A 27034-nucleotide genomic window follows, 5' to 3' on the forward strand; every position below is an offset into this window, starting at 1 on the left:
TATGACTTTGGCGTCTGTAGTTTAGCCACCGCATAAAAAAGTCTAGGACCATGCGCTTGTGTACTGTGCTGGCACTGAAGTTAAGACATACAATTGTTTTCATATAATGGTTTCCTATGAAGACATTAATGATAAGTGTTGACATATATCAAGAAATGCTGCACCAATTCGATGAAACTTTTCACTAATGACAATCTCAGAGCATTATGATCATACTGTGAGTGTAATGTCAATTATGTGCTCATTTGCATATTTAATCAACTTTTGTAATTAGTGATATAAAGCACAAAGCCCTACGCCAAATTCGATGATACCTGCTACAAATATTGTCCGAAACGACATCTAATGGTACTAAGAAGGATTGAGCAATATATAGTTAATAGACAGCTCATTTGCATATGTAATGAAGTTTTGTATTTAGTCATATAGGTTCGAAAGAACTACACCAAATTTGATGAAATCTTCTACAGATAGTGATCTGACAAATATCTGACTGTGTTGTCATCATTAAGTAGTGTAAAGTTAATTTAAGGATTCATTTGCATATTTAATGAACTTTGTAATTAGTGATATAACTCTAAAATTCCTGCCCCATATTTGATGATACCTGCTGCAAATATTGATCAGATAGATATCTAATTATACTGAGAAGCATTAAGCGGTGTCAAGTTATAAACAGCTCATTTGCATATTTAATGAAGTTTTGTAATGAGTCATATAACTTCGATATAATTGCAACTGATCCGACAGATACCTGACAGTGTTATGAAGCTCTAAGTAGTTTCAAGTTAATTCGGAGTTCATTTGCACATTTAATGAACTTTGTAGAAATTACAGCATTAAATTTATTTTTTACCCAGTTTTTAACCAATGTATTAATTGCTTCGATAAAGTTTGTTTACGATGTGTGATAGTGAGTTTACAAGAGTGAGTGCTTCATGAACTCTACAGCATGTGGAGGGGTCCCATTCAGAAAAATGTAACAATATCGCCCGGTTATTGAAACACTTTTTAAGAGAGTTGGGATTTGGCCGGACTGTTCTGTCTGTTGCCTCTCCGCTAGGTGTCTGGATGCCGTATGTTGTGAGTTCGAACCCGACTGAAGACTAGCCGTATTTGATGAAACGTGGTACAGATGTTTATCCGATAGATATCTAATTGCCACATGAAGCACTGAATAGTGTTAAATGAAAGCTCTTTTCATATATTATAAACGTTGTAATTAGTAATATACCTTCGAAATCACAGCACCAAATTTTAATGAAACCTGCTGCAGATATTTACTGTTCTGAGAAGCATTTAGCAGTGTCAACTTAATTGATGGTTCCGTTGCATACATTATAATAGTAATATAGCTACAAATCTACAACATCAAATTTGATGAATTTTCTACAGACATTGATCTTGTACATGTATGATTATACTGTGAAGCATTGAGCAGTGTCACATTAAGATATGTCTCATTTGATATGTCATGAATTTTCGTAATTAGTAATTTCACTCCAAAACTATTTTACCAAACTCGATGGCAGCTGCTACAGATATTCATCTGAAAGATATCTTACTCTTCTATGAAGCGGGTCAATTATGGGCTTATTTGCATATGTAATGACTTTTGTAATCAGCAATCTGAATCAAAATTACTGTACCAGATCTGATAACACTTGCTATTCATATGAACTTGACAGAAATCTGGCCTATACTGAAAAATTAATAAGTTTCCTGTCAATGAAGTGATTAAATACTGTCAGTGATTTTATTGAAAGTTCCTGAATGTTTCTTTCCTGCTCAAAATCCACATGACAGCAGTCAAAGAAATTTAGCATCTTTATTTCAGTTAATTACATATTTGTATATTTTAATGACCTTTGGAACTAATCAGTGGTGAATATTGTTCATGATGTGATAACACTTTCATGTGGCAAACATACGGCAAAAGTTTAAATTTACAGATGACTGCTATATATATACTGAAACACTTGAAAATTTTCATTTAATATCTAAAGTAATCCACCCTCCCTGTATAAGCATCATATTCAACGATATTCTTAAGAAGCTGTATATTTAATTTGTAGAAAAGGCGTGTTTTGACGCCTACTCTTTATCACATGTTGCTCGATGACACAATGCTGCCAATTGCCACCATATGGGTCACAAGTCAAAGGTTAACATTACTAGGTTATCCTCTTTTAACGACGCCAGCGTCAGTTGCTAGTCGCCACCTTCTTCGCGTCGCACGGTAAAATGTTGCCTAATGTGGACTGGCTTTTTGGAGGTTTTTTAACCCATCTGTTTATTGCAGTGCTGCTAATTGTTTTTCTGTCAGCATGGAGTGTTTATCGACCGACAGGCATGCCACCAGGACCGAGAGGCTATCCAGTCGTTGGCAGTTTGTTCTGTGAGTACCTTTCAACCGGTATTAAATGATTTAATATTATATACGATTTCCTATATGGCGTTTGTTTTGGTCAAAGCATCGCACTGTTCGAAGAATCAGTACCTTTTTTACGTATACTTAAAATAGAGCATTAAAGGTAAACAATATGCACCCAGTATGGACAGTTAGCGTAATCAAAGGCCTTTTTCACAGGCAATGTATTCATGTTCTAATTCAGCTATGGTACCAAAGTATGCCATCACCTTTGACCCAGTAACGTTTCGTGCGTCATCACATATTGATATAGGCCAAGTCGCTCACAGAGTCTGGGTACTGTCTGTATTCGTGTTTTAGGCTCGAGCAAATGTGATTACAAATACTGGGTCATCTAAGGACATAGACCGTGGCCTTGTCTACCCCGATCGTACATAGTTTAGAGTCAAGAATTTAACAGTGGCAAGCTAGTGAAATATAAAGCCTCCTCTGTACGTTTAGGTTCGTGTGACGCATGGTTAACCCTACAGGCGAAATATACAGTATCATCAAATGTCATGGCCCAGTTTAAACCAAGGGAATTTACCATGATAAGATTTCATAATCGTATGCACATCAGCAGAATACGTCATCAGTACGTTGACATCGTGACCACGAGTGCATGTACTTTGGACGAAATGAATAAACAATAACCAGCATAAAATATATTTTCGCTGTGTAAGCACCAATGTAGCGCAGCACCAGCTCAGTGACGTAGTGAAATTCATGCTCGCCTGTCGATACTGTTAGAAATGTACAAACTGGAATATTAAGTTCACACGTTGTTTACAAGGATGAAAATTTCACGAATTTCTCTGCAGAACAGTACATGTATAGTTTATGCGAGTTACCGGTTCATATTTTGTGACAACCAGACCTCTGTCTGGGTTCCTTAAATGACCTAGTATTCGTAAGCAAATAAGCTCGAAACTCTACAGAAAAATAGTCTACAGTATCCAGGGTGGGTGTACGGCTCGTTTATGCTACCACAGTTTGAACGCAATATTGAACCCTGAGCCCAGATCAATAAGTGATAAGCGCAAAAGAGTACCATGTTTCCTGACAAGAGCTGGGGAGAGGGCTTAATTACGTATATTATTGCTAAAAGGACTTTTTAGCGATGACAAAAACTGCCTTAGGTTATTTATCATAATACTCATGAAAAATAAAAATTTAACTTGATAACCTGACAAAGGAAGAAACAGTTTTGCCTTTCAGGTGCATAAAGTAATGAGAATTAAAGCTGTCTTTACACTTTTCCTTTGTAATTTAATGTGACTGTATCGATGTAATCTGGAATATTTGTTCATGTAGGTTTCTCATACCATGTTCTCATACAGAAAACAGTCAAGGATCAGGTTTTTGCCGTACTTCATATATAAAAATCATCCATATACACACACACACACACACACACACACACATATATATATATATATATATATATATATATATATATACAACTGATACAACTGATATACAACTGATATAAAACTGATACAACTGATATAAAACTAATACAACTGATATAAACGTTTGGCGCCCAAAGGGCTGTTTGTGGCTGTCACGATGCATTTTATGCGATTATTGGCTGATATCTTACATATATTACAATCAAAACACACTGATTCCCCCTTTTTCTTATCACCCAAATAACACACAAGAGGCCCTATACAAATCGCGATCGCCTTAGGCCGAAGAAACTGACCAGTCCAATGGAACATAGCGAACTCGCGTTTAAAAAACGTATCAACTCGCAGCCTATGATGTCAGACCGATGCCAGGTTCATATGGACCGCATTTTTATTTAGACACTTCTGACTTGCCGTCACATGTCTGTGGTCGTTTTCCTTTTGTTTCGAAGGGGCTTTGTTTAAAAAACCCCAATATAGTCTTTAATCGCAAAGTGAAAAGATATATGTGCAGCCTGTGTGTATAAGATTTGTCACAGTAACCCTTGCCTTGCTGTTGTACATCGCGTGTCTGTCTATCTGTCTTTCTGTTTGCTGTGTTTAGTGTCTGATTGCACGGGCATATCAAAGAAATCAACACAAAACATACTACTTAGAGAGATCAAATTGTTTTGCATGACTTTCCACTTTTTATGATTATACTAACATTTGTGGTATAGGTGAGTACATGGTACAGGTGAGTACAGAATGTTGAAATTTGAGCCTTAGCATTCACTAAATTATAAAACGTCTGTTTGTTAACATTAACCAGACATTGATTCTCAATTATCTCTTCAGCATTAAGCGAGAATATGCATCTTGACTTCATCGAGCTCGGAAAGAAATACGGTGACATTTTTACCATCAAGTTGGGCAGTAGTTTGGCTGTCGTTCTGAACAACTATGAGCTCATCAAGGAAGCATTGGTAAAAAAGCCAACAGACTTTGCTGGTAGACCTCGCACATTAAGCGGTTAGTAAAAACAGTCTTTACACTGGTGTGACATCTGTACTACTAGCTAGTGGTGTTGACCAACAAGAGGGTTTTATTGTTTGCTGACAAGCATGTACATGAATTGAATGTATGCTTTAACCTAACGTCAGTATATAATAAACCTATGCACAAACATTATCAAACACGCGTTCCTTTACTTGTTTCATAGGTGATATTCTCACTGAAGGTCGCAAGGACATCGCGTTCAGTGATTACAGTCCAACATGGAAACTACACAGGAAAATTTCCCACCAGGCTATAAGGTATATGTATTTAGTTCGGCTGAAAAGTGCCTCAAGCGTTGTTGTGTGTTCGCTAACGAAGAAGAAAAGTCCGACGATTTGACTACAAGATTAAATATTTTGTATTCAGACGTTGACTATTACTTAAACGTGTTAGAAAAATAGGATTTTAATTGTGATCGCCTTCCGTGTGTACAAGTTGACGTCGGTGATTAAGAAGCACTTTGTCCACCTTAACGGTTTAACAAGTCATGAGTGGAACTTGCTCGAGCAGTGAGTCTATTAATCATTTACACAATGCATTGCATGTGCTGTTGACATGCAAAATTTTTATCATCAAAGATTTCCATTATGTACAACTTGTTAGCAGTATTTTTTTCCACAATTTAATTTAGTTATTCCCAGTTATTACACTATTAAAATTAGTCGACAACTATAAATTGATGCAAATTAGTTAAAAATCGCTATCGGGGTTACCGGAACGGCAGACATAGGTAAACGGCACGTTTAGTCTCTGCTAATATTTTGCACAAGAACACCTGACTGAGTAGAAAATACTATTAGCTAACTTTTGGTTGAATAATTGGCTTGGAACTACAAGAAAGGCATGCGAAACTAAAAAGTTACGTCATTTGAAGGCAGCTACCACGCACCACTTGATGAGCGATACCATTGTGGCGACATTTCTCATAACTCTAAAATCTCCCAAAATGTTAGCATTTACCATTGATTTTCAATACCACTGTCGGATACTGCTTCAGCATTAACTGACTATACTTTCATGTATTACTGAATTATAGATCCTTCAGGATACCGAAAAGCTTAAAAAATGCACTGCATGATCAACAAACTGATTTTGTAGACAAAATAATCTCTCTCATGTTTATCAACATTTGTAAACATATTTTTTCAGAGCATACGCAAGCGGTGAAAAACTGGAATGCCTGTTGCGGGAACAAGCATTTCCACTGCTCCAAAAGGTACTGGAGGAAAGTGACGGCAAACCGATACAAATGAAACGACTTTTCCTGCTGACTGTGAACAACATTATCGGCAGATTGTGTTTCGGATACGGGTAGGTTTTGAAAGTTTACACTTGAAGTTATTCGCACTTGTAAATGTTTCATTTCATCATTTTCTCTATCGTCTATATGTTGATAATCTGAAATTTGAAATTTGGTGCGACACTCCGAATTCAACATCACGCGACCATGTTGAAACTGTCAAAGCGTTACACCTTCAAAAATTATAGGGTAATTAAGAGTATATCATTCATGGAAGTCACAAACATATAAAGATAGGCGGTCTGCTTATAATTGTGACTCTTGCACTGAGAGATTTATTTAAATTCCAGCCTCACTTTGGAAGACGAAGAATTTAAGATGATCATGCGAGTCTTCGACGAATTTACAGAAATCGTCGGCAACGGCCTTATCACCGACGTCTTTCCATTTATGCGATACATTCCGATGAAGGCAACACGTGACCTCATAAGAATAAATGAAGAAGCATTAGAGTTTTTTAAAACCAAGTTCAGGGAACGCAAGGAGAATTATGATAAAGGTATTTAATATTACCGTACTGTTTTTGATAATTATTATTTCCCTTATCGTCGCGCTAAATATAGTATCTTACTTGCCAAGTTTGCATTTTTCAACATAAGATATGTGACAAGGGCTTGAGTTTGACGTCATTTGTACATTTAAAAATCATTGATCTGTTTGTTTTTATAATAATTATATTATCATATTGTATATCGTGTTGTTCTATTAAACAAATTAATTTGGTCAAGATAGCTAATACTCCAATAATTATATTTCAGACAACGTTCAAAACTTAACAGACTACTTGATCCACGAGCAGATGAAAGCCGTCGAAGAGGGCGTCGGTGATATCGAAAAGCTGACTGATACACATCTTATACAAACTATTGGTGATTTGTATGGAGGTAATGCTAGAATGCCGGTAAACAGAGAGGGTATCACAAACACACACACTTTCATACTAAACAGAGCTGGACGGTAGGAAACAGACTCACGTTTGGAGACGATCGAATGTAAAACCCGGGCGGATGCGGAAAGACATAAACCCACAAGTATTTTCAGATTACATGATTGTGCAAATATAGAAACACTTTAATTTATCACATAAAACAAACGGACTAGCTTTAAGGTACGCAATTCAACTCATAAATAGTAGTAATATTTTAGTTTAAATTGTCTGTCTTTCTCTTACACTTATCAATGAATGTTATCTTCATAAACCCCAAAGCGGGCGTCGACTCTACAACAGAAACTATGGATTGGTCAGTTGTCTATATGATAAGGTTTCCCGATGTGCAGACCAAAGTTGCCATGGAGATCGACGACGTTGTTGGCCGTGATCGTCTACCTTTGCTCTCTGACCGTTCCAAGTTGCCGTACTGTGACGCTGTTATACACGAGCTGATGAGAATACGCACAGTTGCTCCGTTGTCAGTGCCCCACAAAGCTTTAGTGGATTCAACAATAGGTGAGATATCCTCCTGTGTGTCTTCGTATTTTTTACAATTACAGTCCATCAGCATCTTCTGAAGTCAAAACTATACAACAACCCGCGTTGAGTGACTTTAATTATAATGCTGCCAAACATGAAAAAATTGCCCGGCTAGTTTGTCTCAAGTCCTTTCAAAATAAGTGAAAATTTTTCGAACGATATTATAAAAACAGGCAGCACGTTCAGTTCAAAAAGGATGAAAAATACTTAAAACCCAAAAGCTGTTTCGAATCAAAAGATTTTGCCATTACACTTCGGTTTCACTTTTCACTCAACAGGTGGTTACAACGTACCTAAAGATACTTGGGTTTTTATAAACCTTTGGGCTGTGCACATGGACAAAAAAGCGTGGGAAAATCCCGACCAGTTTAAACCAGGTATATTCAGCGGATAAGTTCTTTGTCCAACATAATTCCGTATAGAGGTAACTGTAAATATCAGTGATACATACATACATACATACATACATACATACATACATACATACATACATACATACATACAGACATACATACATACATACATACATACATACATACATACAGACAGACAGACAGACAGACAGACAGACAGACAGACAGACTGACTGACCGACTGACTGGCTGGCTGACTGGCTGGCTGGCTGACTGGCTGACTGACTGACTGACTGTCATACATAACGGAACTATGTTATAGTTTTCAACTTTTATGAAATATTTTGCTCATTAGATCAAATCTGATCATGCACTCTGTTATACAGTACTTCAGAGCACACTGTGTAATATCGTCTCCAACACATTTGCTTTCAGAGCGGTTTCTTGAAGAGGACGGTTCACTGAAACCCAAAGCAGACAACTATATGCCCTTCTCTGCTGGACGTCGTGTCTGCCTCGGCGAGTCTTTGGCGAAACCCGAGCTGTTCCTTCTTTTCACGGCCCTCTTTCAGCGATTCACATTCTCTCCTGTTCCTGGGAGAGATTTACCAAGTTTAGAAGGCAACACCAGTGTATTCGTCATACGAGCAAATAAGTGTGAAGTTGTGATGAAAAGACGATACTGAATCACAAATCTTTTTTGTTCGTAAACGCGTCCATATCACGGTTCTCATTTAACATTATTGCGAGTTACTAAAATAGTTGCCTATCGAAAATATTTTAAATGCAGTTTATACGATAAATAGTTTTTAGTGCTCATATAGCTTGCTTTGCGCATTTGTAACTAAAGTTTTTATTTTTCAGAAATAGTTCATTATTTTGAAGCGTAGAACATTAGTTGTATACAATGTAAGGCAGTCAACACATGTACCTACAAATATCAAATATACACTGTGACCGTTATTTAAGGTAAACAAACTGAGTGAGATGAGTATTGTCTTTGTCAAACTTGTACTTTTTTGACGCGCTCTTATCAGAGGGACATCGACGTTTGTCATGGACGCCGTTAGTGTGACATTTACCACACTTCTTAGCGCCTGGTCCTCTTACATGCTCTCTGGTGTACTTTCTTTGAAACAGGATCAACCAATTATTGCAGGATCATTGCACTACCAAATATCTGTCACAATTATTGACTGTAATTATTATTGACTATAATTATTGACTATAATTTTAACAACCATCAAAAATGGTCTTTTTCGATAGTGTGACAAAGTGTAGGAAACAAGTGGGTTGAATCAAATGTGGATACTAAAAAATTCGAAGGAATTGTTGCTTGATTTAAAAGTCAAGAAAAAAAGTTCAGCTCAATCCGAACATTTGACTTTTCCACATGATACACCACAATTCCCCACGATAAACCTAAAAGAAGGTTGTCATCTCTTGTTAAACAAGCTTTCCTGCATAAAAATGGCAAGTAGAAGGTACCAATACATTACCACCAAACATAGGTCAGGTAATTTCAGTAACATATGGATGCCCAACATAAATACACAGATGAAGAAATTATTAACATGCTTAATTTCTTAATCGACAACATATTTGTTAAGTTTGGTGGTATGACCTTTCAACAATCTATCGGCATACCAATGGGTAAAAATTGTGCACCCCTTCTTGCTGACTTATTTCTATACTCATATGAAGCAGAGTTCCTACAATCTCTCTACAAAGCAGGGTCTAAAAAACTTGCAAGGCGTTTCAACAACACGTACAGATATATTGATGATCTGATTAGTCTAGACAATCCAGACATATCAAATTACTTACATCATATTTATCCTGATGAGTTAGAAATCAAAGAAACAACAGAGGATAGGAACTCTGCTTCATATCTTGACCTATTCCTACAAGTGAGTATTAATGGGTCACACACAAGGCTGTATGACAAAAGGGATGATTTCGATTGAAATTATAAATTATCCCCACTTGTCAAGTAATATTCCGTCTGCTTATGGTGTGTACGTGTCTCAACCTCTCAGGTATTGTAGGGCTTGTGATTCCTACACTGATTTTCAACTACGACACAGCTCATTGGCATCAAAATTAGTGAGACAGGGATACACAACAAAAAGGCTCGTTAGAACTTCAAAAAGTTCTACGGTCGATATGACGACATTGTGGCCAAATATGACACCTCGGTCACTCAAATGATTAGCGACAGCATTCCCGGCTTTGACTTATTACAGTGATTCATATCATGTATCATTTCATACAATATTTAGACAGTTTTCATAAGACCAATCCTGACGGGTGTAGCAAGCTAGCAGGGTACACTTACCCATTCCTCACACCTGGTACCACCACTAACTATCAGTGGTTCAGGATGGTCCTACTTAAATTTGTAAATCACAAATGTCCAATGGACCTTGTAATGTATTACCTTGAATGTAAATGATTATTGGACCAGTTTTATGTCATATTTGAAGCCTGTCATGTTCAGTGGTGGCAAAATTCAGTTCTGTTTGCAATGATACAATGTCAGTTCTCAACGACTCAAGTGCGATTTCCTGAGGTGACTGACAATGAAAATCGTTCAGGGCAACGTCCAAAAATTCACTTCCTCCAGGCTTTCTTCCAAGCGTGCTTGTTTTGATGGAGGACGACCGTTTGTTCAGAACAGTTTACATGGTTGAAATGATCGGTCACTCCCTTCATCTGTTTAAAATGCTCCGGGACTTACCTTCGGCAAAACAAGATATGACTTTGGCGTCTGTAGTTCTGCAACCGTGTAAAAGGGACCATGCGTTTGTGCACTGTGCTGACACTCGTGGCAAACTTGTCAAATTCTTACGCCTTGAAAAATTTCAGAGTGTTCACATTGCAGAAATCGAGCCTCTTGAAATCAGCAACATATTTCAGTAGTGAGGCATCTATCACAAGGAGAAAGTCTTCGATATCCTTGGGATTGGAGATAGCTGCCATCCTCAAGTATTTTTTGTGAGAGATCAAAGTGTGCATGTCATACAATTTCTCACTCAACTGCACTTCACGTGAGATGGGTACTCATGATGTTTAGGGATGGACCATTAGATCTTGGGAGATGGGGGTGGTCACAATCAGATTGTGAATATTATTTCATAATATTGTAAATTTTTGTTCCAAGTGAGTCTTGTGCTAATTTTTTTCTCTTGAATCTCTCGGATTTTTTTTGTGTTCTGATTTTTTTATTTTGCAAAATAGTCTGAAGATTTCTTCCCTAAACGTTTTGCTTTTTACATTACTTTTGTGTTTTTGACTACCCGCTCCCAAGATCTAATGGTCCACCCTTACCAAATATGAACTTTCCATTGTTCTATGGGTGACGCTGCAATAATGTTAGGGTCCTCGCTAAAATAAAATGAACAAAGCATCTCAAGATTGGTTTCCACGTTTTTGCGTCTGTATAGTGCTAGAAACATGTCAAAAGCAATAACTATAAGATGATATTTCGACTATTTTATGGCCAAACCACCAGCAACTTTCGTCACACAAAGCTTTGTGTAACCTACACTGATGATATAATCCATAACTCGAGGCGGGAGTTTTGTCTAACGACACATAAACTTGTTTTGTCTTTGATGAAGTTAAAGTACGTTTGGCGGTTCCATATTTTGAGACAATATCTCGTCGTGGAAGGCTTGGCCCTCGAAAGCGTTTGAAACGACGACAACTGCACTGCGTGTGGAGCGGACAATCGGCGCGACGGCTATTGCACATGTACAGTATTACTCGCTATGGTGAGCAAAAATTCCGTTGCCACATAGATAGTGACGTCTGTGACCTAAAATGCAACTTCTTTCGGGGTAAAGTATCCTCGTTCGCAAATTACGGTTTGAAATCTGCTATGAAATCTGCTTGTCTATTCTGTGATGAAAGGGCAAATTTTTGAAACCGCGAAAAATACTAAATTCAAATACTTTAATAGTATATCAAGAATTTTGCAATTTGACTAGCCTGTAAACAGGCTACACATCAGCACTTTAAAATGAAAATACAAATGAATACGAAGCTGCAATAGTATCACGCAGCACAAATTATATACAATACGGTCAATAGCCAGTGATGTATGGTGGGTTCTTTCCCTCCGAAGACCTTCGCGTTGGACGTAGTTTTTTAGAAGACACTGATGTTGACCCATGTTTCCACTTTAATACGTCAATTGATCAGTTTGTACGATTTGATTGTCGTGGCAACCGTTGAGCTCATATAGTCTCTATCGTTGAAGAGGTTGACAATTGATGGCAGTATGCCATTAACACAGCTTGGAAAGGCGACCAATCATTGAATTGCGAAGTACGCGTGACCCTGCCACCTTCAAATAATTTGGTTTGTAAAATGCAGTGTTGGTTTTCTCCGGAGCTGAAGCAGTCTAGATATATCTCACGGTGCAGCAATTTATATTGGGATTTCTCGTTATGAATAATTCCGACATTAGATTTTTCCAATTTGAATAATTCTTATTCTAGGTTTTATCACATCCCTCTCAATTAATAATAACCGCAAGCAATCTGTGGGGACTGACATTTCTAATTGTACCACATTTACAACAGCACACACTCTATCCAATTACCGCTCTGTTGAACATAAAGGAATAATAATAAATGCAAAATAAAATCCAGAAAAGCACGCTCTCTCTGCCTTAACTAAGCGAACAAGCAGACTCAACTATAATTTCCTTAGAGATTCCGATGCAAGGTAGGCTAGCTTCTAGTTAGTCTAGCGCCAGACACAGTCTTTTGACCTGCGGGAGTATGAAATAAGGCCAAAAGACGGAGTCCAGGGCTAAACTACCTTCTGAGTAACAAACACACAACTCCTGCGTATGCGTACGCACCATCCACATTTTAGTGAACAGGGAGATGAAAAGTCATGTAACTGTAATACTTTGTCATGCATAGTTAAATTTTCAATTGCAAATGTGTTGATTAAATCGCCTTAACTACAATACCTGCAACTTCGTCTGCATCCATAATCCTCTCACCTCCGTGCACAAATACAAACAATTGTTTTGCTCTTTTTGTGTTTTCAAGTTTTTGTTTTGTTTTGTCCTTTCCGCTCGTATTCAGTTATTGTCCTGGGATATCCAAAAGAGTTATATATATACAAATCTACCTCTTTAAATGTATTGGTTTCCATAGAGAAGCATACTGCATAAGTAAATATGAGATGGTTTTCAGTCCCTTAAGTAAAGTTGCTGATTTACGCAATCCTCCTCCGTCACTAACTGCATTCTTAACATTGATCATGAACGTAAATAATATTGATCACAGATGGAAGTGGAACCTTCTTATTCTTTGCTGTGACAAGTTAGGTCGTCAAAAGGTCAAAGATTTGAGGGTTTGACTCTTAAATGACTTTGCAAAAGCCGCCACTATTTGTAGCTTATGATAGCATATGTACTATACTTTGGGGTACAGCCAATTTCTTCGTGTCTGAAATTGGGTATGCACCTGTATCCGTCGACAATCTCTTCAATATATATTCTAAGTTGTTTGAATTCAGTAAATGATTCAATTAGAGTTAGGAAAATCGCAATGTGGTCTCTCTAAACCCATGTATCAAGCAACAGTATTTTCCTGTCTTTGATAGGAAATATAGATTCAACGAATGACTTGATGACTATTTAGGTTATTGGACCTAATCAGTTCATTCATTCAACTCGATTTAGTGATACGGCACTCTTCCCATTTTAGTTCTCGTGTTCACACACATGAGGTAATATCGTACTCATGTCTGTCTGTCTGTCTGTGTCTGCCTGTGTGTCAGTCAGTCTGTCTGTCTTTTTACACGGTCACTCATATCAATACAAAAACGCCTGAACAGATTAAAGTCAGATTTAGTAGACGGGTGGCATATGCTAATGGCAAGAATTGATAAGATTTCGGTTAGTGTGGCTTGCATATTAATGAAGTTGTGACATATCATTTTTTTGATATGATGGTTTCCTAGGGATACATTTATGACAGTGTCGACATATCTAAAGAAATGCTGCACAAATTTGATGAAACTTTTCAGTGATGACAATCTCAGAGCATTATGATGATATTGTGAGTATCATGTTAATTATCTGCTCATTTGCATATTTAATGAACTTTTGTAATTAGTGATATAACTCCCAAATCCCTACACCAAATTTTATACCTGCTACAAATATTGACCCAATAGACATCTAATGGTACCAAGAAGAATTGAGCAATATAGTTAATAGACAGCTCATTTACATATGTAATGAAGTTTTGTATTTAGTCATATAAGTTCGAATAAAAAACACCGAACTTGATTAAATCTGCTACAGATAATGATCCGACAAATATCTGACTGTGTTGTGATCATTTAGTAGTGTAAAGTTAATTTAAGGATTCATTTACATATTTTATGAACTTTGTAATTAGTGATATGACTCTAACCTTCCTGCTCCAAATTTGATGATACCTGCTGCAAATATTGATCGGATAGACATCTAATACTGAGAAGCAATAAGCAATGCCTAGTTAATAAACAGCTCATTTGCATATTTGATGAAGTTTTATAATTAGTCATATAACTTCGATACAACTGCAACTGATCCGACCGATACCTTACTACGTTCTGAAGCTCTGAGCAGTGTCAAATTAATAAGGAGTTCATTTGCACATTTAATGAACTTTGTAATTAGTGATATAACTCAGAAATTACAGCATTAAATTTGTCTTTCGCTAAGTTTTTGTGTGATGTATTAATTGCTTCGATAAAGTTTGTATACGATGTGTGATAGTGAGTTTACAAGAGTGAGTGCTTTATGAACTCTACAGCATGTGGAGGGGTCTTGTTCAGAAAAATGTAACAATACTGCCCGGTTATTGAACCACTTTTTGAGAGAGTTGGGATTTGGCCAGGCAGTTCTGTCTGCTGCCTCTCCGCTAGGTGTCTGGATACCGTATGTTGTGAGTTCGAACCTGACTGAAGACTAGTTGTATTTGATGAAACGTGGTACAGATGTTTATTCGATAGATATCTAATTGCCACATGAAGCACTGAGTAGTGTCAAATTAAGGCTCTTTTCATATATTATAAACGTTGTAATTAGTAATATACCTCCGAAATTACAGCACCAAATTTTAATGAAACCTGCAGCTATTGACTGTTCTGTGAAGCATTTAGCAGTGTCAACTTAATTGACGGTTCCTTTGTATGCATTATAATAGTAATATAGCTAAAATCTACAACATCGAATTTGATGAAGTTTCTACAGACATTGATCTGGTACATGTCTGATTATAATGTTAAGCATGGAGCAGTGTCACATTAAGATATGTCTCACTTGATATATCACGAATTTTTGTAATTAGTAATTTGACTCCAAAACTATTTTACCAAACTTGATGGCAGCTGCTACAGATATTCATCTGACAGATATCTTACTCTTCTATGAAGCGTTTACCCGGGTCAATTATGGGCTTATTTGCATATGTAATGACTTTTGTAATTAGCAATCTGAATCAAAATTACTGTACCAGATCTGATAACACTTTCTACTCATATGAACTTCACAGAAAGTTGGCCTATACTGAGAAATATTAACACACGTTTCCTGTCAATGAAGTGATAAACTACTGTCAGTGATTTTATTGGAAGTTCCTGAGGGTATTTTCACCTGATTTAAACTCTGTTCAATGTTTCTTTCCTGCTCAAAATCCACATGACAGCAGTCAAAGAAATTTAGCATCTTTTAATATTTCGGCTAATTGCATATTTGTATATTTTAATGACATTATATAAGAATCACATACAACGATATTCTTAAGAAATATACTACCGAATGCAGAATAGCTCTGAGTTACAAGAATTACCGCGAATACGATATTCTTAAGAAGTTGTATATTTAATTTGTAGAAAAGGCGTGTTTAATTTCTACACTTCATCACATTTTGCTCGATGACACAATGCAGCTGCCAATTGCTACTATATGGGTCACGAGTCAAAGGTTAACATTATAAGGTTATTCTTTTTTAACGACTCCTGCGTCAGTTGCTGGTCGCCACCTGCTTCGCGTCGCACGGTAAAATGTTGCCTAATGTGGACTGGCTTTTTGGAGGTTGTTTAACCTATCTGTTTATTGCAGTGTTGGTTATTGTTTTACTATCAGCATGGAGTGTTTATCGACCGCCAGGCATGCCACCAGGACCGAGAGGCTATCCAGTCGTTGGCAGTTTATTCTGTGAGTACGTTTCACTCGGTATAAAATGATTCAATATTATATACTATTTTCTATATGGCGTGTTTTTGCTCAAATCATCGCGCTGTTCGAAGGAACAGGCGCTATTTTAAGAATAGTTAAAAAGAGCATTAAAGGTACACAATATGCGCTCAGCATGGACAGTTAGCGTACTTAAAGACCTTTTCACAGGCAAGGTATCCATGTTCTAATTCAGATAGGGTACCAGAGTATGCCATCAACCTTGACCCAGTAACGTTACGTGAGTCATCACATATTGATATAGGCCCAGTCGCTCAACAAGCCTGGGTATTGTTGATTATTTTCCTGTTAGACTCAAAGCAAATTTGATTACAAATACTGATTTATCTAAGGACAGAGACAGTGGCCTTGTCAAAATGTGCCCTGATCGGACATAGTTTATTGTCAAGATTTAACAGTGTCAAGCTGGCGAGATATAAAGCGGCCTTTGTACGTTTAGATGCGTATGACGTGTTTTGTCGAATCATTGCACTGTTCGACGGAGCAGGCGCTATTTAACGTCTCGTTAAAAGAAAATTAGAGATACAGAATGTGCAGCCTGCATGGACAGTTAGCGTAATGAAAGAGCCTTTACGGGTGAAATGTACCATGCACCAAATGTCATATGATTGGTGAAGTTGAAAGCAAGGGACTTTGCCATGGTATGCAAAATAACCTTACCAGAATATGTCATCGGTTCGTTGACATCATATGATCACGAGTGCATGCACTTTGGACGAAATGAATAAACAGTGTACATTTCGGATAGCACCTGCAGGCACTACTCCACTGAGCTAGTGCTGGGCTTCATTAATGCTTACACAGCGAAAATATGTTTTATACAAATCTTGAATATTAAGTTCATAAACTGTTTACAAGGACGACAATCGTCCGATTTAAAATCGATTTAGTGAGATTTACCCTGCTTCCCATCAGTGTTGATCAGACACAACCACCATCTTACGTCAAGCAAGCAGTGTATTTGTGATCATATCAACAATTTCTGGGAAGTCACCGAGAAGGCTCCTAACAACTTAAATTAAATTCACTGTGACAACAAAGCAAGTGTTTCATACTAAATGCATCGCTTAAAAGATTATTGAATTACACTGTGGTTATATTTGCAGGTCTATCTCAAATTATTGCCACACCTAAGCTATATATAGGGCTACGCTACACTAATTATTTCACTGCATAACAGTACATGTACATATTTTATGCGGGTTACCGATTCATAGCTTATGACAACCAGGCCTCTGTCTGGGTTCCTTAAATGACCTAGTATTTGTAATCAAAGAAGCTCGAAACTCTGCAGAAAAAATAGTCGACAGTATCCAGGGTGGGTGTACGGCTCGTTTATGCTACCACAGTTTGAACGCAATATTGAACCCTGAGCCCATATCAACAAGTGATGAAGCGAAAAAGATTGCCATGTCTCCTGACAGGAGCTGGGGAGCTAGCATTATCACGTATATTATTGTCTTCTTATCTGTGACAAAAACTGCATTTGGTTAGTTATCATAATACTTATGATAAACACACATTTTACTTGATAACATTACACAGGAAGAAGCAGTTTTGCTTATCAGGTGCATCAATGAATATGAGTCCAAACTGCCTTTACACTTTTCCTATTTAAGTCAATGTGAATATACTAATGTATAATACATCACCATATACCTTTCATGTACCTTTCTCATGCCGAGTTCTCATACAGAAGACAGTCAGGGATCAGGTTTTTGTCATGCTTCATATATAAATTTCATATTCCATCATGATGAGAGTACACTTTGCTAAATACTTGCAATTTTCAAACATCCAGATATATCTATATATGTGTCTGTCTGTCTGTCTGTCTGTCTGTCTGTCTGTGTGAACGTTCGGCGCCAAAAGGGTGCGCTGAATATTGCAAGTGAATGATTCAATTTGTGGCTGTTCCGATGCATTTTATGCGATTATTGGCTGGTATGTAACATATATTACAATCAAAACACACCGATTCCCCTCACTCCTACCACCAAAATAAAAAGGTGACCCTATACAAATCGCGACCGCCCAAGGCCGAAGAAACTGACCAGTCCCATGGAGCATAACGACCTTGCATTTAAAAAGAAGTATCAACTCGCAGGATAGAATGTCAGATCAATACCAGATTATATTGAGCGTAATTTTATTTAGACACCTCTGACTTGCCGTCACATGTCTGTGCTCAATTTCCTTTAGTTTCGGAGGGACTTATTTAGAAAAATATTGTAGTCTCCACAGAGTGTAAAGATATATGTGCAGCTTGTGTGTATAGGAGTTGTCACAGTAACCCTTGCCTTGCTGTTGTACATCACGTGTCTGTCTCTCTGTCTTTCTGTTTGCTGTGTTTGATTTGCACGGGCATATCAAAGAGATCAACGCTAAATATACTAGTTAGAGAGATCAAATTGCTTTGCATGACTTTCCATTTTTGCTCACGTGTTCTCACACGTGAGCATATGTCGCAGCGATGTCTGTCTGTCTGTCTGTCAGTATGTTGGTCCAATATCTCAAAAACGGCTGATCAGATCAAAATCAAATCTGGTAAATAAAGTCAGTTTTTGGTGGGTGTGGCTTGCATACTTTTTGCTCATTTGCATAATTAATAATTTTAGAAAAAACGGATATACATTAAAAACGACTGCCTATAATTTGACGAGATTGGCTACAAATGTTGATCATACCATGATGTATCAGCAGTGCGAACCATTATGGGATGACATGAAAGATAGTTGCTAATTTGTATATTTAATTTACTTTTCTAATTAGGGATATATATCTGAATTGACTTGACCAAAGTTGACAAAACTTGCTACTTGTAATTGAGATACTATGATACAACATTATTGAAAATCATTAAGCATTTTTACTTCAGCCAATTCCTAATTTACATATTTAATGAACCTTGCTAATTAGGGATATTTAGAAGTGACTGGACCAAAGTTGAGTAAACTCCATTAAAGATACTATGATACAACATTATTGAAAGTCATTAAACATTTTTTCCTCAGCCAATTCCTAATTTGCATTTTCAATGATCTCTTCAAATTGGAAATATATACTGGGATTTACTTGATAAAAGTTGGCAAAACATGCTTTGTACATAGATGATTATACCAGGTTAAAACAATATCGAAAGTCATTGCACATTTTCATGTCAGCTAATTTATAATTTGCATATCTAATGAGCTTTCACAGTTCAACATGTATGACTTGAAGGACTTTGCTGAAGGTAATTACACTTGCTATATAAAGTGGTGATACAATGACAGCAGTCAAAGAAATTTAATATTTTTATTTCAGCTAATTAAATGAATTTTGTATACCTTATGATCTTTTAGAGTTAATTGGCGGTGCATATTGTTCATTATGTGATCATAATACTTTAAATGAAGTTGCAAACATGTGGCAAAGGTTCAAATTTACACATAACTGCATTAATAATGAAACACGTGAGCATTTTCAGTTCATATCTGGTTTATGATTATACTAACATTTGCGGTATAGGTGAGTACATGGTACAGCTGAGTACATGACTGTTAAAATTTGAGCCTAAGCAGTCATCTATGATAAAGCATCTGCTCGTTAACATTAACCAGACATCTGTTCTCAATTCTCTCTTCAGCATTAACCGATAACATGCACCTTGACTTCATCGAGATCGGAAAGAAATACGGTGACATTTTTACCATCAAGTTGGGCAGTAGTTTGGTTGTCGTTCTCAACGACTATGACCTCATCAAGGAAGCACTGGTGAAAAAGCCGACAGACTTTGCCGGTAGACCTCACACATTCAGTGGTTAGTAAAAACAGTCTGTACACTGTTGTGAACACCTATTGGTTGTGTTGGCCAACAAGTGGGTTTTATTGATTTTTGATAAGGGTTTCATTGATTTTTGAAGAGTAAGTAGATGAAGTGAATGTATGTTTTAACCAAACGTCGGTATATTATTAACTTTTACACAACTAAAATTTCACAAACAGTATCAAATACGTGACCCTTTACTTGTTTCATAGGTGATATTCTCACTGAAGGTCGCAAGGACATCGTGTTCAGTGATTACAGTCCAACATGGAAACTACACAGGAAAATTGCCCACCAGGCTATAAGGTATATGTATGTTCTGTAGCTGAAAAGTGCCTCGAGCGTTGTTGTGCATTCGCTAACGAAGAAGAAAAGTCCGACGATTTGACTGCAAGATTAAATATATTACATGCAGACGTTTCATACTTAAACATGTTACAGAAAAAGGATTTTAATTGTGATCGCCTTCCGTGTGTACAAGTTGATGACATCGATGATTCAGAAGCACTTTGTCCACGTTTTCTGTTTAATAAGCCAATGTATGTGAGCCCATATGTGCAACGGCAGGGATTTTAAAGTACACGATCTGGCATACACTGAATATTGGGTCATTATCGTTAAATGCGCATACTTCGACAATGCTCATGTTAAAAAGTGTGCATTCATATGTAAATGAAATAAACAGACTCAAAGGTCATCAGTGGAAATTGCTCGAGCAGTGAGTCCATGAATCATCTGCACAATACGATTCCTGTGCGGTTGACACGCAATATTTTTATTATCAAAGATTTCCATAATGTAAAATGAGCTACCAGTATTATCTTCCACAATTCAACTTATTTCAAGTTATTACACTGATAAAACTGATCAACAACTACAAAATGCCGCAATTTCGTTTAAAATCACTTTACCAGATTACCGGAACAGTAGACATAGGTAAACGGCGCGTTTAGTCTCTGCTAACGTTTTTGCACAAGAACCCCTATTACTATTACCTAACTGTGGTTGCTTGGAATTGAATAAAAGAAAGGACCCGCGAACCTTAAAAGTTACGTCATTTGAAGGCAGTTACCACACACCATTTAATGAGTAATACCATCTTGGCGACATTTCCCTATAAACTCTGTAAAATCTCCCAAAATGGTAGCATTTGCGATTGATTTTCAATACCATTGTCGCTTAGATACTGCTTCATCATTAAGTGACTATGCTTTCTCGTAATACTGAACAAAAGATCCAGCCCTTCAGAGTACAGAAAATCTAAGAAGGTGACACTGTGCACATGCATGGTCAACACACTGATTTTGTAGACAAATTCATCATTCTCATGTTTATCAACAATTGTAATCATATTTTTTCAGAGCATACGCAAGTGGTGAAAAACTGGAATGCCTGTTGCGGGAGCAAGCATTTCCACTCCTCCAAAAGGTACTGGAGGAAAGTGAGGGCAAACCAATAGAAATGAAACGACTTTTCCTGTTGACCGTGAACAACATTATCGGTAGATTGTGTTACGGATACGGGTAGGTCTTGAAGCTATGCGCACTTGTAAATGTTTCATTTCATCGTTTTCTCTATCGTCTATATTTTGATAATCTGAATTTTCAATTTGATGCGACACTCCATATTTGAAATCACGCGATCACGTGGAAACTGCCAAAGTGGTACACACCTTCAAAAATTATAAGTTACTGGAGCGTATGCATTTTACGGAAATCACAAACACATAAGGATAGGCGGTCTGCTTATAAATGTTATTCTCACAGTAAGAGATTTATTCCAATTCCAGCCACACTTTGGAGGACGAAGAATTCAAGACAATCATAAGACTCTTCGACGAATTCACAGAAATCGTCGGCAACGGCCTTATCACCGACGTCTTTCCATTCATGCAATACATTCCGATGAAGGCAACACGTGACCTCATAAGAATAAACGAAGAAGCATTAGGGTTCTTTAAAACCAAGTTCAGGGAACGCAAGGAGAATTATGATAAAGGTAAGTTTTGATTTTGTAGATTTCAATTTAATATTACCATAATGTTTTTGATAATTAATATTTCCCTTTTGTTGATCGTCGCGCAAAATATAGTATCTTACCTGCAAACTTGGCATTTTTGATCACAAGATATGGGACTAGGGCTTGAGTTTGACGTCGTTTGTACATTTCAAAATCATTGATCTCTTTGTTTTTATAATAATCATATTATCATATTGTACATTGTAATGTTCTATTAAACTAATTAATGTGGTTAATATTGCAAACACCCCAATAATTATATTTCAGACAACGTTCAAAACTTAGCAGACTACTTGATTCATGAGCAGATGAAGGCCGTCGAAGAGGGCGTCGGTGATATCGAAAAGCTGACTGATACACATCTTGTACAAACTATTGGTGATTTGTATGGAGGTAATGCTAGTATATACACATTAACAGGGAGGAAATCACACACACACACACACAGACAGACACACACACACACAGACAGACAGACAGACACACACATTCATACTAAACAGAGCTGGACGGTAGGAAATATACTCACGTTGGTAGATGATCGGATGTAAAACAAGGGCTGTGTCCGGAGAGATACAGACCTAACAAGTATTTTGGGATTAAATTTTACATGTGCAAATACAAACATTTTGATTTATCACATTGAACAGACGGACTAGCTTAAAGATATGCAACTCAAATCAGCTCTCACGTTCAAACCATCAACGCAACAAGAGACATGAAGGGGAAACATTTATATCAAGCATTAAAACTAAACAGTAGTATTACTGTTGATTATAATAGTTTGTCTATCACTAAAACGTATCAATATATGTTTTCTTCATAAAACCCAAAGCGGGTGTCGACAGTACAACAGAAACCATGGATTGGTCAGTTGTCTACATGGTAAGGTATCCCGATGTGCAGACCAAAGTTGCCATGGAGATCGACGACGTTGTTGGCCGTGATCGTCTACCTTTGCTGTCTGACCGTTCCAAGCTGCCTTACTGTGACGCTGTTATACACGAGCTGATGAGAATACGCACAGTTGCACCATTGTCAGTGCCCCACAAAGCTTTGGTGGATTCAACAATAGGTGAGGTATCCTCCTGTGTGTCTTTGTAATTGTTACAATTGCAGTCCATCAACATCGTCTCAAATCAAAACTTTCCCACAACCGCGTGGAGTGACTTTAATTATAATAATAATGTTTATTTCGTATACTTTGGCCTCCAGCCTATGGTACAGTAATAAATAAAGAATACGTATACATCGCCACAGAAACACAGAGGATAAATAAATCTACAATACAAAATCTTGATACACGAACAAGATAACACTATTAATCTATTCATTAGTTACAAATCTTTCTCTTCGTTTGTTTGCGAAAAACACATACTTTGCAAAATAAATAACCCGTCTATTTTCCAGTTGCATAAGTTAAAGGAATTTCTCCTAGGTATGGTTTGTATAAAAATAAACAGGAATGTATTTCTGGCGCAGATCATCATAAAAAGGGCAAACTAAACAAAAATGATATTCGTCTTCGATGACATTTAACTTACAAAATAAACATATTCGCTCGTTTCTTGCAACACCATACTTGCGATCAGTCTCAATTCTCAACTGATGCCAAACATGATTGCCCGGCTCCGAGACGTTTGTCTCAAATCCTATCAAAGTAAATGAATAGGTTTCCCAACGATAACATGTACACAGGCAGCACGTTCAGTTCAGACAAGATTAAAAAAACACTTGAATCTAAAGTTTCTTTTAAAAACACGATTGGAACTAATTTGGGATAATTGGATGGTGATGGTGACGTAATGTCTTTAAAATCTATCAAAAATAAGCTCATCTGCTTTCTTTTTACCTTACACTCTTGTTTTTATGAGTAAATTGTAATATTGAGACATTCAGCTATAGGGCACATAACATTTCTGAGAAATTTGAAAAATATGAATATCCAATTATCCCAAATTAGTTCCAATCGTGTTAAAACAAAATAATATTGTGGCACTAAACTTCCGTTTCACTTTTCGCTCATGAGGTGGTTACAGTGTACCTAAAGATACTTGGGTTATCATAAACCTTTGGGCTGTGCATATGGACGAAAAAGCGTGGGAAAATCCGGACCATTTTAAACCAGGTATATTCAGATGAAAAGTTTTGTGTCCAACATACTTCCGCATAGAGGTAGTCATAATTAAAGCATTACATATTGAATGTCATATTCATTCAAGCATCTTTCATCAAACTAGCTTAACAAGCTCTCCCATCAAAAGTTTCGAGTTTGATGAAATATTTTGTTCATGAGATCAATAAGGTTACTTCCAGATGATACATACGTTATACAGATGAAGATGCATACCTTATTTACTGAACTGTACAGTACTCCTGAGCATATATTGTGATACCTTCTCTAACGTATTTTCTTTCAGAGAGGTTTCTTGAAGAGGATGGTTCACTGAAACCCAAAGCAGACAACTTTATGCCTTTCTCTGCCGGACGTCGTGTGTGCCTCGGCGAGTCTTTGGCGAAACCTGAACTTTTCCTTCTTTTCACGGCCCTATATCAGCGATTTACATTCTCACCGGTTCCTGGGAGAGATTTACCAAGTTTAGAAGGCAACGCCAGTGCTTTAGTCGTACGAGCAAATAAGTGTGAAGTTGTGGTGAAAAGACGGTACTAAACCCCAGAACTTTTCTACTTCGTAAACGCTTCCATATCGTGGTCTCATTTAATGGAGAGCTACTAAAATAGTTGCATATCGAAAACATCTTAAATACAGTTTGAACGATAAATAGTTTTAAGTACTCGTTTATAGCAAAAAAATGTATCTGCCAGAAGTATTTCATTATTTTGAAGCGTAGAACATTAGTTGTTAACAACGCAAGGCAGTCAACACATTATGTATCTAATAATGAAACATTATGTATTTCATATAGTCCGACTCGTACAGTATATCGAATATACATACACCGTGACTGTTATTTGAAGTCAACGTACCGAGTTAGATGAGTATTTTCTTCGACAAAATGGTACTATTTGTGTGAAAAGGAGTTCATTCTCTGGTTACAATGATACAGTTGAAAACGCTTTGTTCGCTTGAGTTAGGGTCGTTTGACAGTCATGGTAGAGGTTAATCTAACAACATCGTGTTGGAAACTCCTTACCAGACAAAGAACTTATCTTTCCTGTTATTTGCATGTATTATTTATCCAATGATCTGCTTTACAGCTAGACTGTTAATAAACTGTCAGTCTAAGTAAGTCTGAGTATTTTGTTCGTATCTCTTGGTTCAATAATGCATTCCATGAGTCAGTCTGTCTGTCGTTGCACTGTCTGTCGGTAGTAAGTCAGTAACCTGCCGTTCTAAATAGATTTCTGCAAAAACACTAAAAATTGAATCCTTTCTTCGCCGTACTGTTTTCTTTGTGAAAATCAATAATATGTTTACCAAAAAGCGCTGAATGGGCGACTGTGTAGACCACTAATTGGTGAATTGTTGTTAGATTTTTCCTTGTAATCTTGAAAGACTAAAGATTAATGATTGTTTTGTTTCTTCCCTGACTAACTTTATTGTCGAAATTGTGATGCTGTGTTATTTGTCAGTGTGGCAGCTCTGCCGCATTATACCCCTGACGGACCACAATTTCTTTATGCAGCTTTTGTCCAATAAATTTGCACGGATAGCCAAGATTGAAGTACCGTAATATAACAAGCCTCTTGCAATATCTTATCTGGTAATATAACACTCATTTGAATATATTAATAAACGAACTAACTGATTACATCTTGCACTTTTGTACTTTCTTTTCAAACTCTAATTCAAGGGGATTTGTAGTAACTGTAAAGGCATGAAAACATTTGTTACAAGAACGTATTATTGAAACTGTCAGGCGAACTTTCATGATATTGCCAAGCAATATATATCACTGTCTATCATGAAGTTCTGAATAATGTAATCCGTTCACGACCTCTATCGTTAACTTACTGCGGGTTAATGGCAGGGTAATGGGGTATTAGACTAACTGCCAAATGAATGAAATGATGGTGATAATTCGGGGGCGAGCATGGCATCATCGCTTCAGTCGGTAAAAACGTACTGGGAACCTTAATCCTGTAAGTGCCTTTACATCTAGAGCTGATGTATTAATTAGCAAAATGAGAGACTATCTTTGATCAGAAAATGTCGGCGTTAATAGTAAATATTTGAACGAATCATACACTGCGCAAAATTTAAAAGAAAGTTCGAAAAGATATCGGGGTTTATTGTCTGACTGTACAAACAGCTTGATCATATCTTTTAGTAAAGTTAAAGCCCTTACCCTGCCCATTGTCAGAACACTTTCCTGGCTTGAACCTAGAGGAAGTAATACAAAAATATATATCATAAATTTTCATAATGTTTGAATAAAAGTACATTCTGTAACGATAGCAGGTTAGCTAATGCAATGACTTTCTTTGCGATAAAATGAATACTATAGTCTTTCATTTAAATGAACAATGTTTTGGAGATTTAAAAATTGTTATTCTTCTATTAATTAGTGATGGTCTTACTGTCAGCACGGAGCCTCTATCGACCAGCAGGCATGTCGCCAGGACCTAGAGGTTTTCCAGTCTTAGGCAGTTGTTAACTGTCTTCTCATGGCTTTTGTATTGTGCATACGTCATAATATAAAATGGTTAGAATTTTACATGATTGTACTTGATTCCCGCTTTAGGTTGTATACAAAGGGGATTTATGTCATCCAATGCAATATCAATTTGATATCAGAAAGATTTTGGTGCGATGATTGTTGGAGATTATAGTACAATGAAGAAGGACTGCAAAGACGGCAGTAATGACTTACGGTGATAGTGTGGAAGGACAAAATTCAGCATGATTGTCAGTAAACGAAACAAAGACTGACTATAGCAATTATTTGTGGAACGCTTTGATCTAAGAAAAGTTTCTTTATGATGT

At 36.9% G+C, this 27034-nt stretch overlaps 2 protein-coding genes across 2 annotated transcripts; both read left to right on the top strand.

Moving 5' to 3' along the window:
- The first annotated feature begins 2166 nt into the window (after positions 1 to 2166).
- On the top strand, positions 2167 to 8670 carry LOC139144148 (steroid 17-alpha-hydroxylase/17,20 lyase-like). Its single transcript, XM_070714808.1, has 9 exons — positions 2167 to 2398; positions 4660 to 4833; positions 5024 to 5117; positions 6010 to 6171; positions 6451 to 6659; positions 6919 to 7044; positions 7368 to 7607; positions 7910 to 8008; positions 8420 to 8670. The coding sequence occupies exons 1-9, from the start codon at positions 2245 to 2247 to the stop codon at positions 8668 to 8670; spliced, it is 1509 nt and encodes a 502-aa protein (XP_070570909.1). The 5' UTR covers positions 2167 to 2244.
- Positions 8671 to 15975: 7305 nt separating this feature from the next.
- On the top strand, positions 15976 to 25857 carry LOC139143416 (steroid 17-alpha-hydroxylase/17,20 lyase-like). Its single transcript, XM_070713721.1, has 9 exons — positions 15976 to 16220; positions 19888 to 20061; positions 20280 to 20373; positions 21429 to 21590; positions 21857 to 22065; positions 22354 to 22479; positions 22922 to 23161; positions 24116 to 24214; positions 24507 to 25857. Exons 1-9 carry the CDS (start codon positions 16067 to 16069, stop codon positions 24755 to 24757), a joined length of 1509 nt encoding a protein of 502 aa, XP_070569822.1. The 5' UTR covers positions 15976 to 16066; the 3' UTR covers positions 24758 to 25857.
- The last annotated feature ends 1177 nt before the right edge of the window (positions 25858 to 27034 follow it).

The sequence above is a fragment of the Ptychodera flava genome, chromosome 11 (assembly GCF_041260155.1).
Source record: "Ptychodera flava strain L36383 chromosome 11, AS_Pfla_20210202, whole genome shotgun sequence".
Lineage (NCBI taxonomy): Eukaryota > Metazoa > Hemichordata > Enteropneusta > Ptychoderidae > Ptychodera > Ptychodera flava.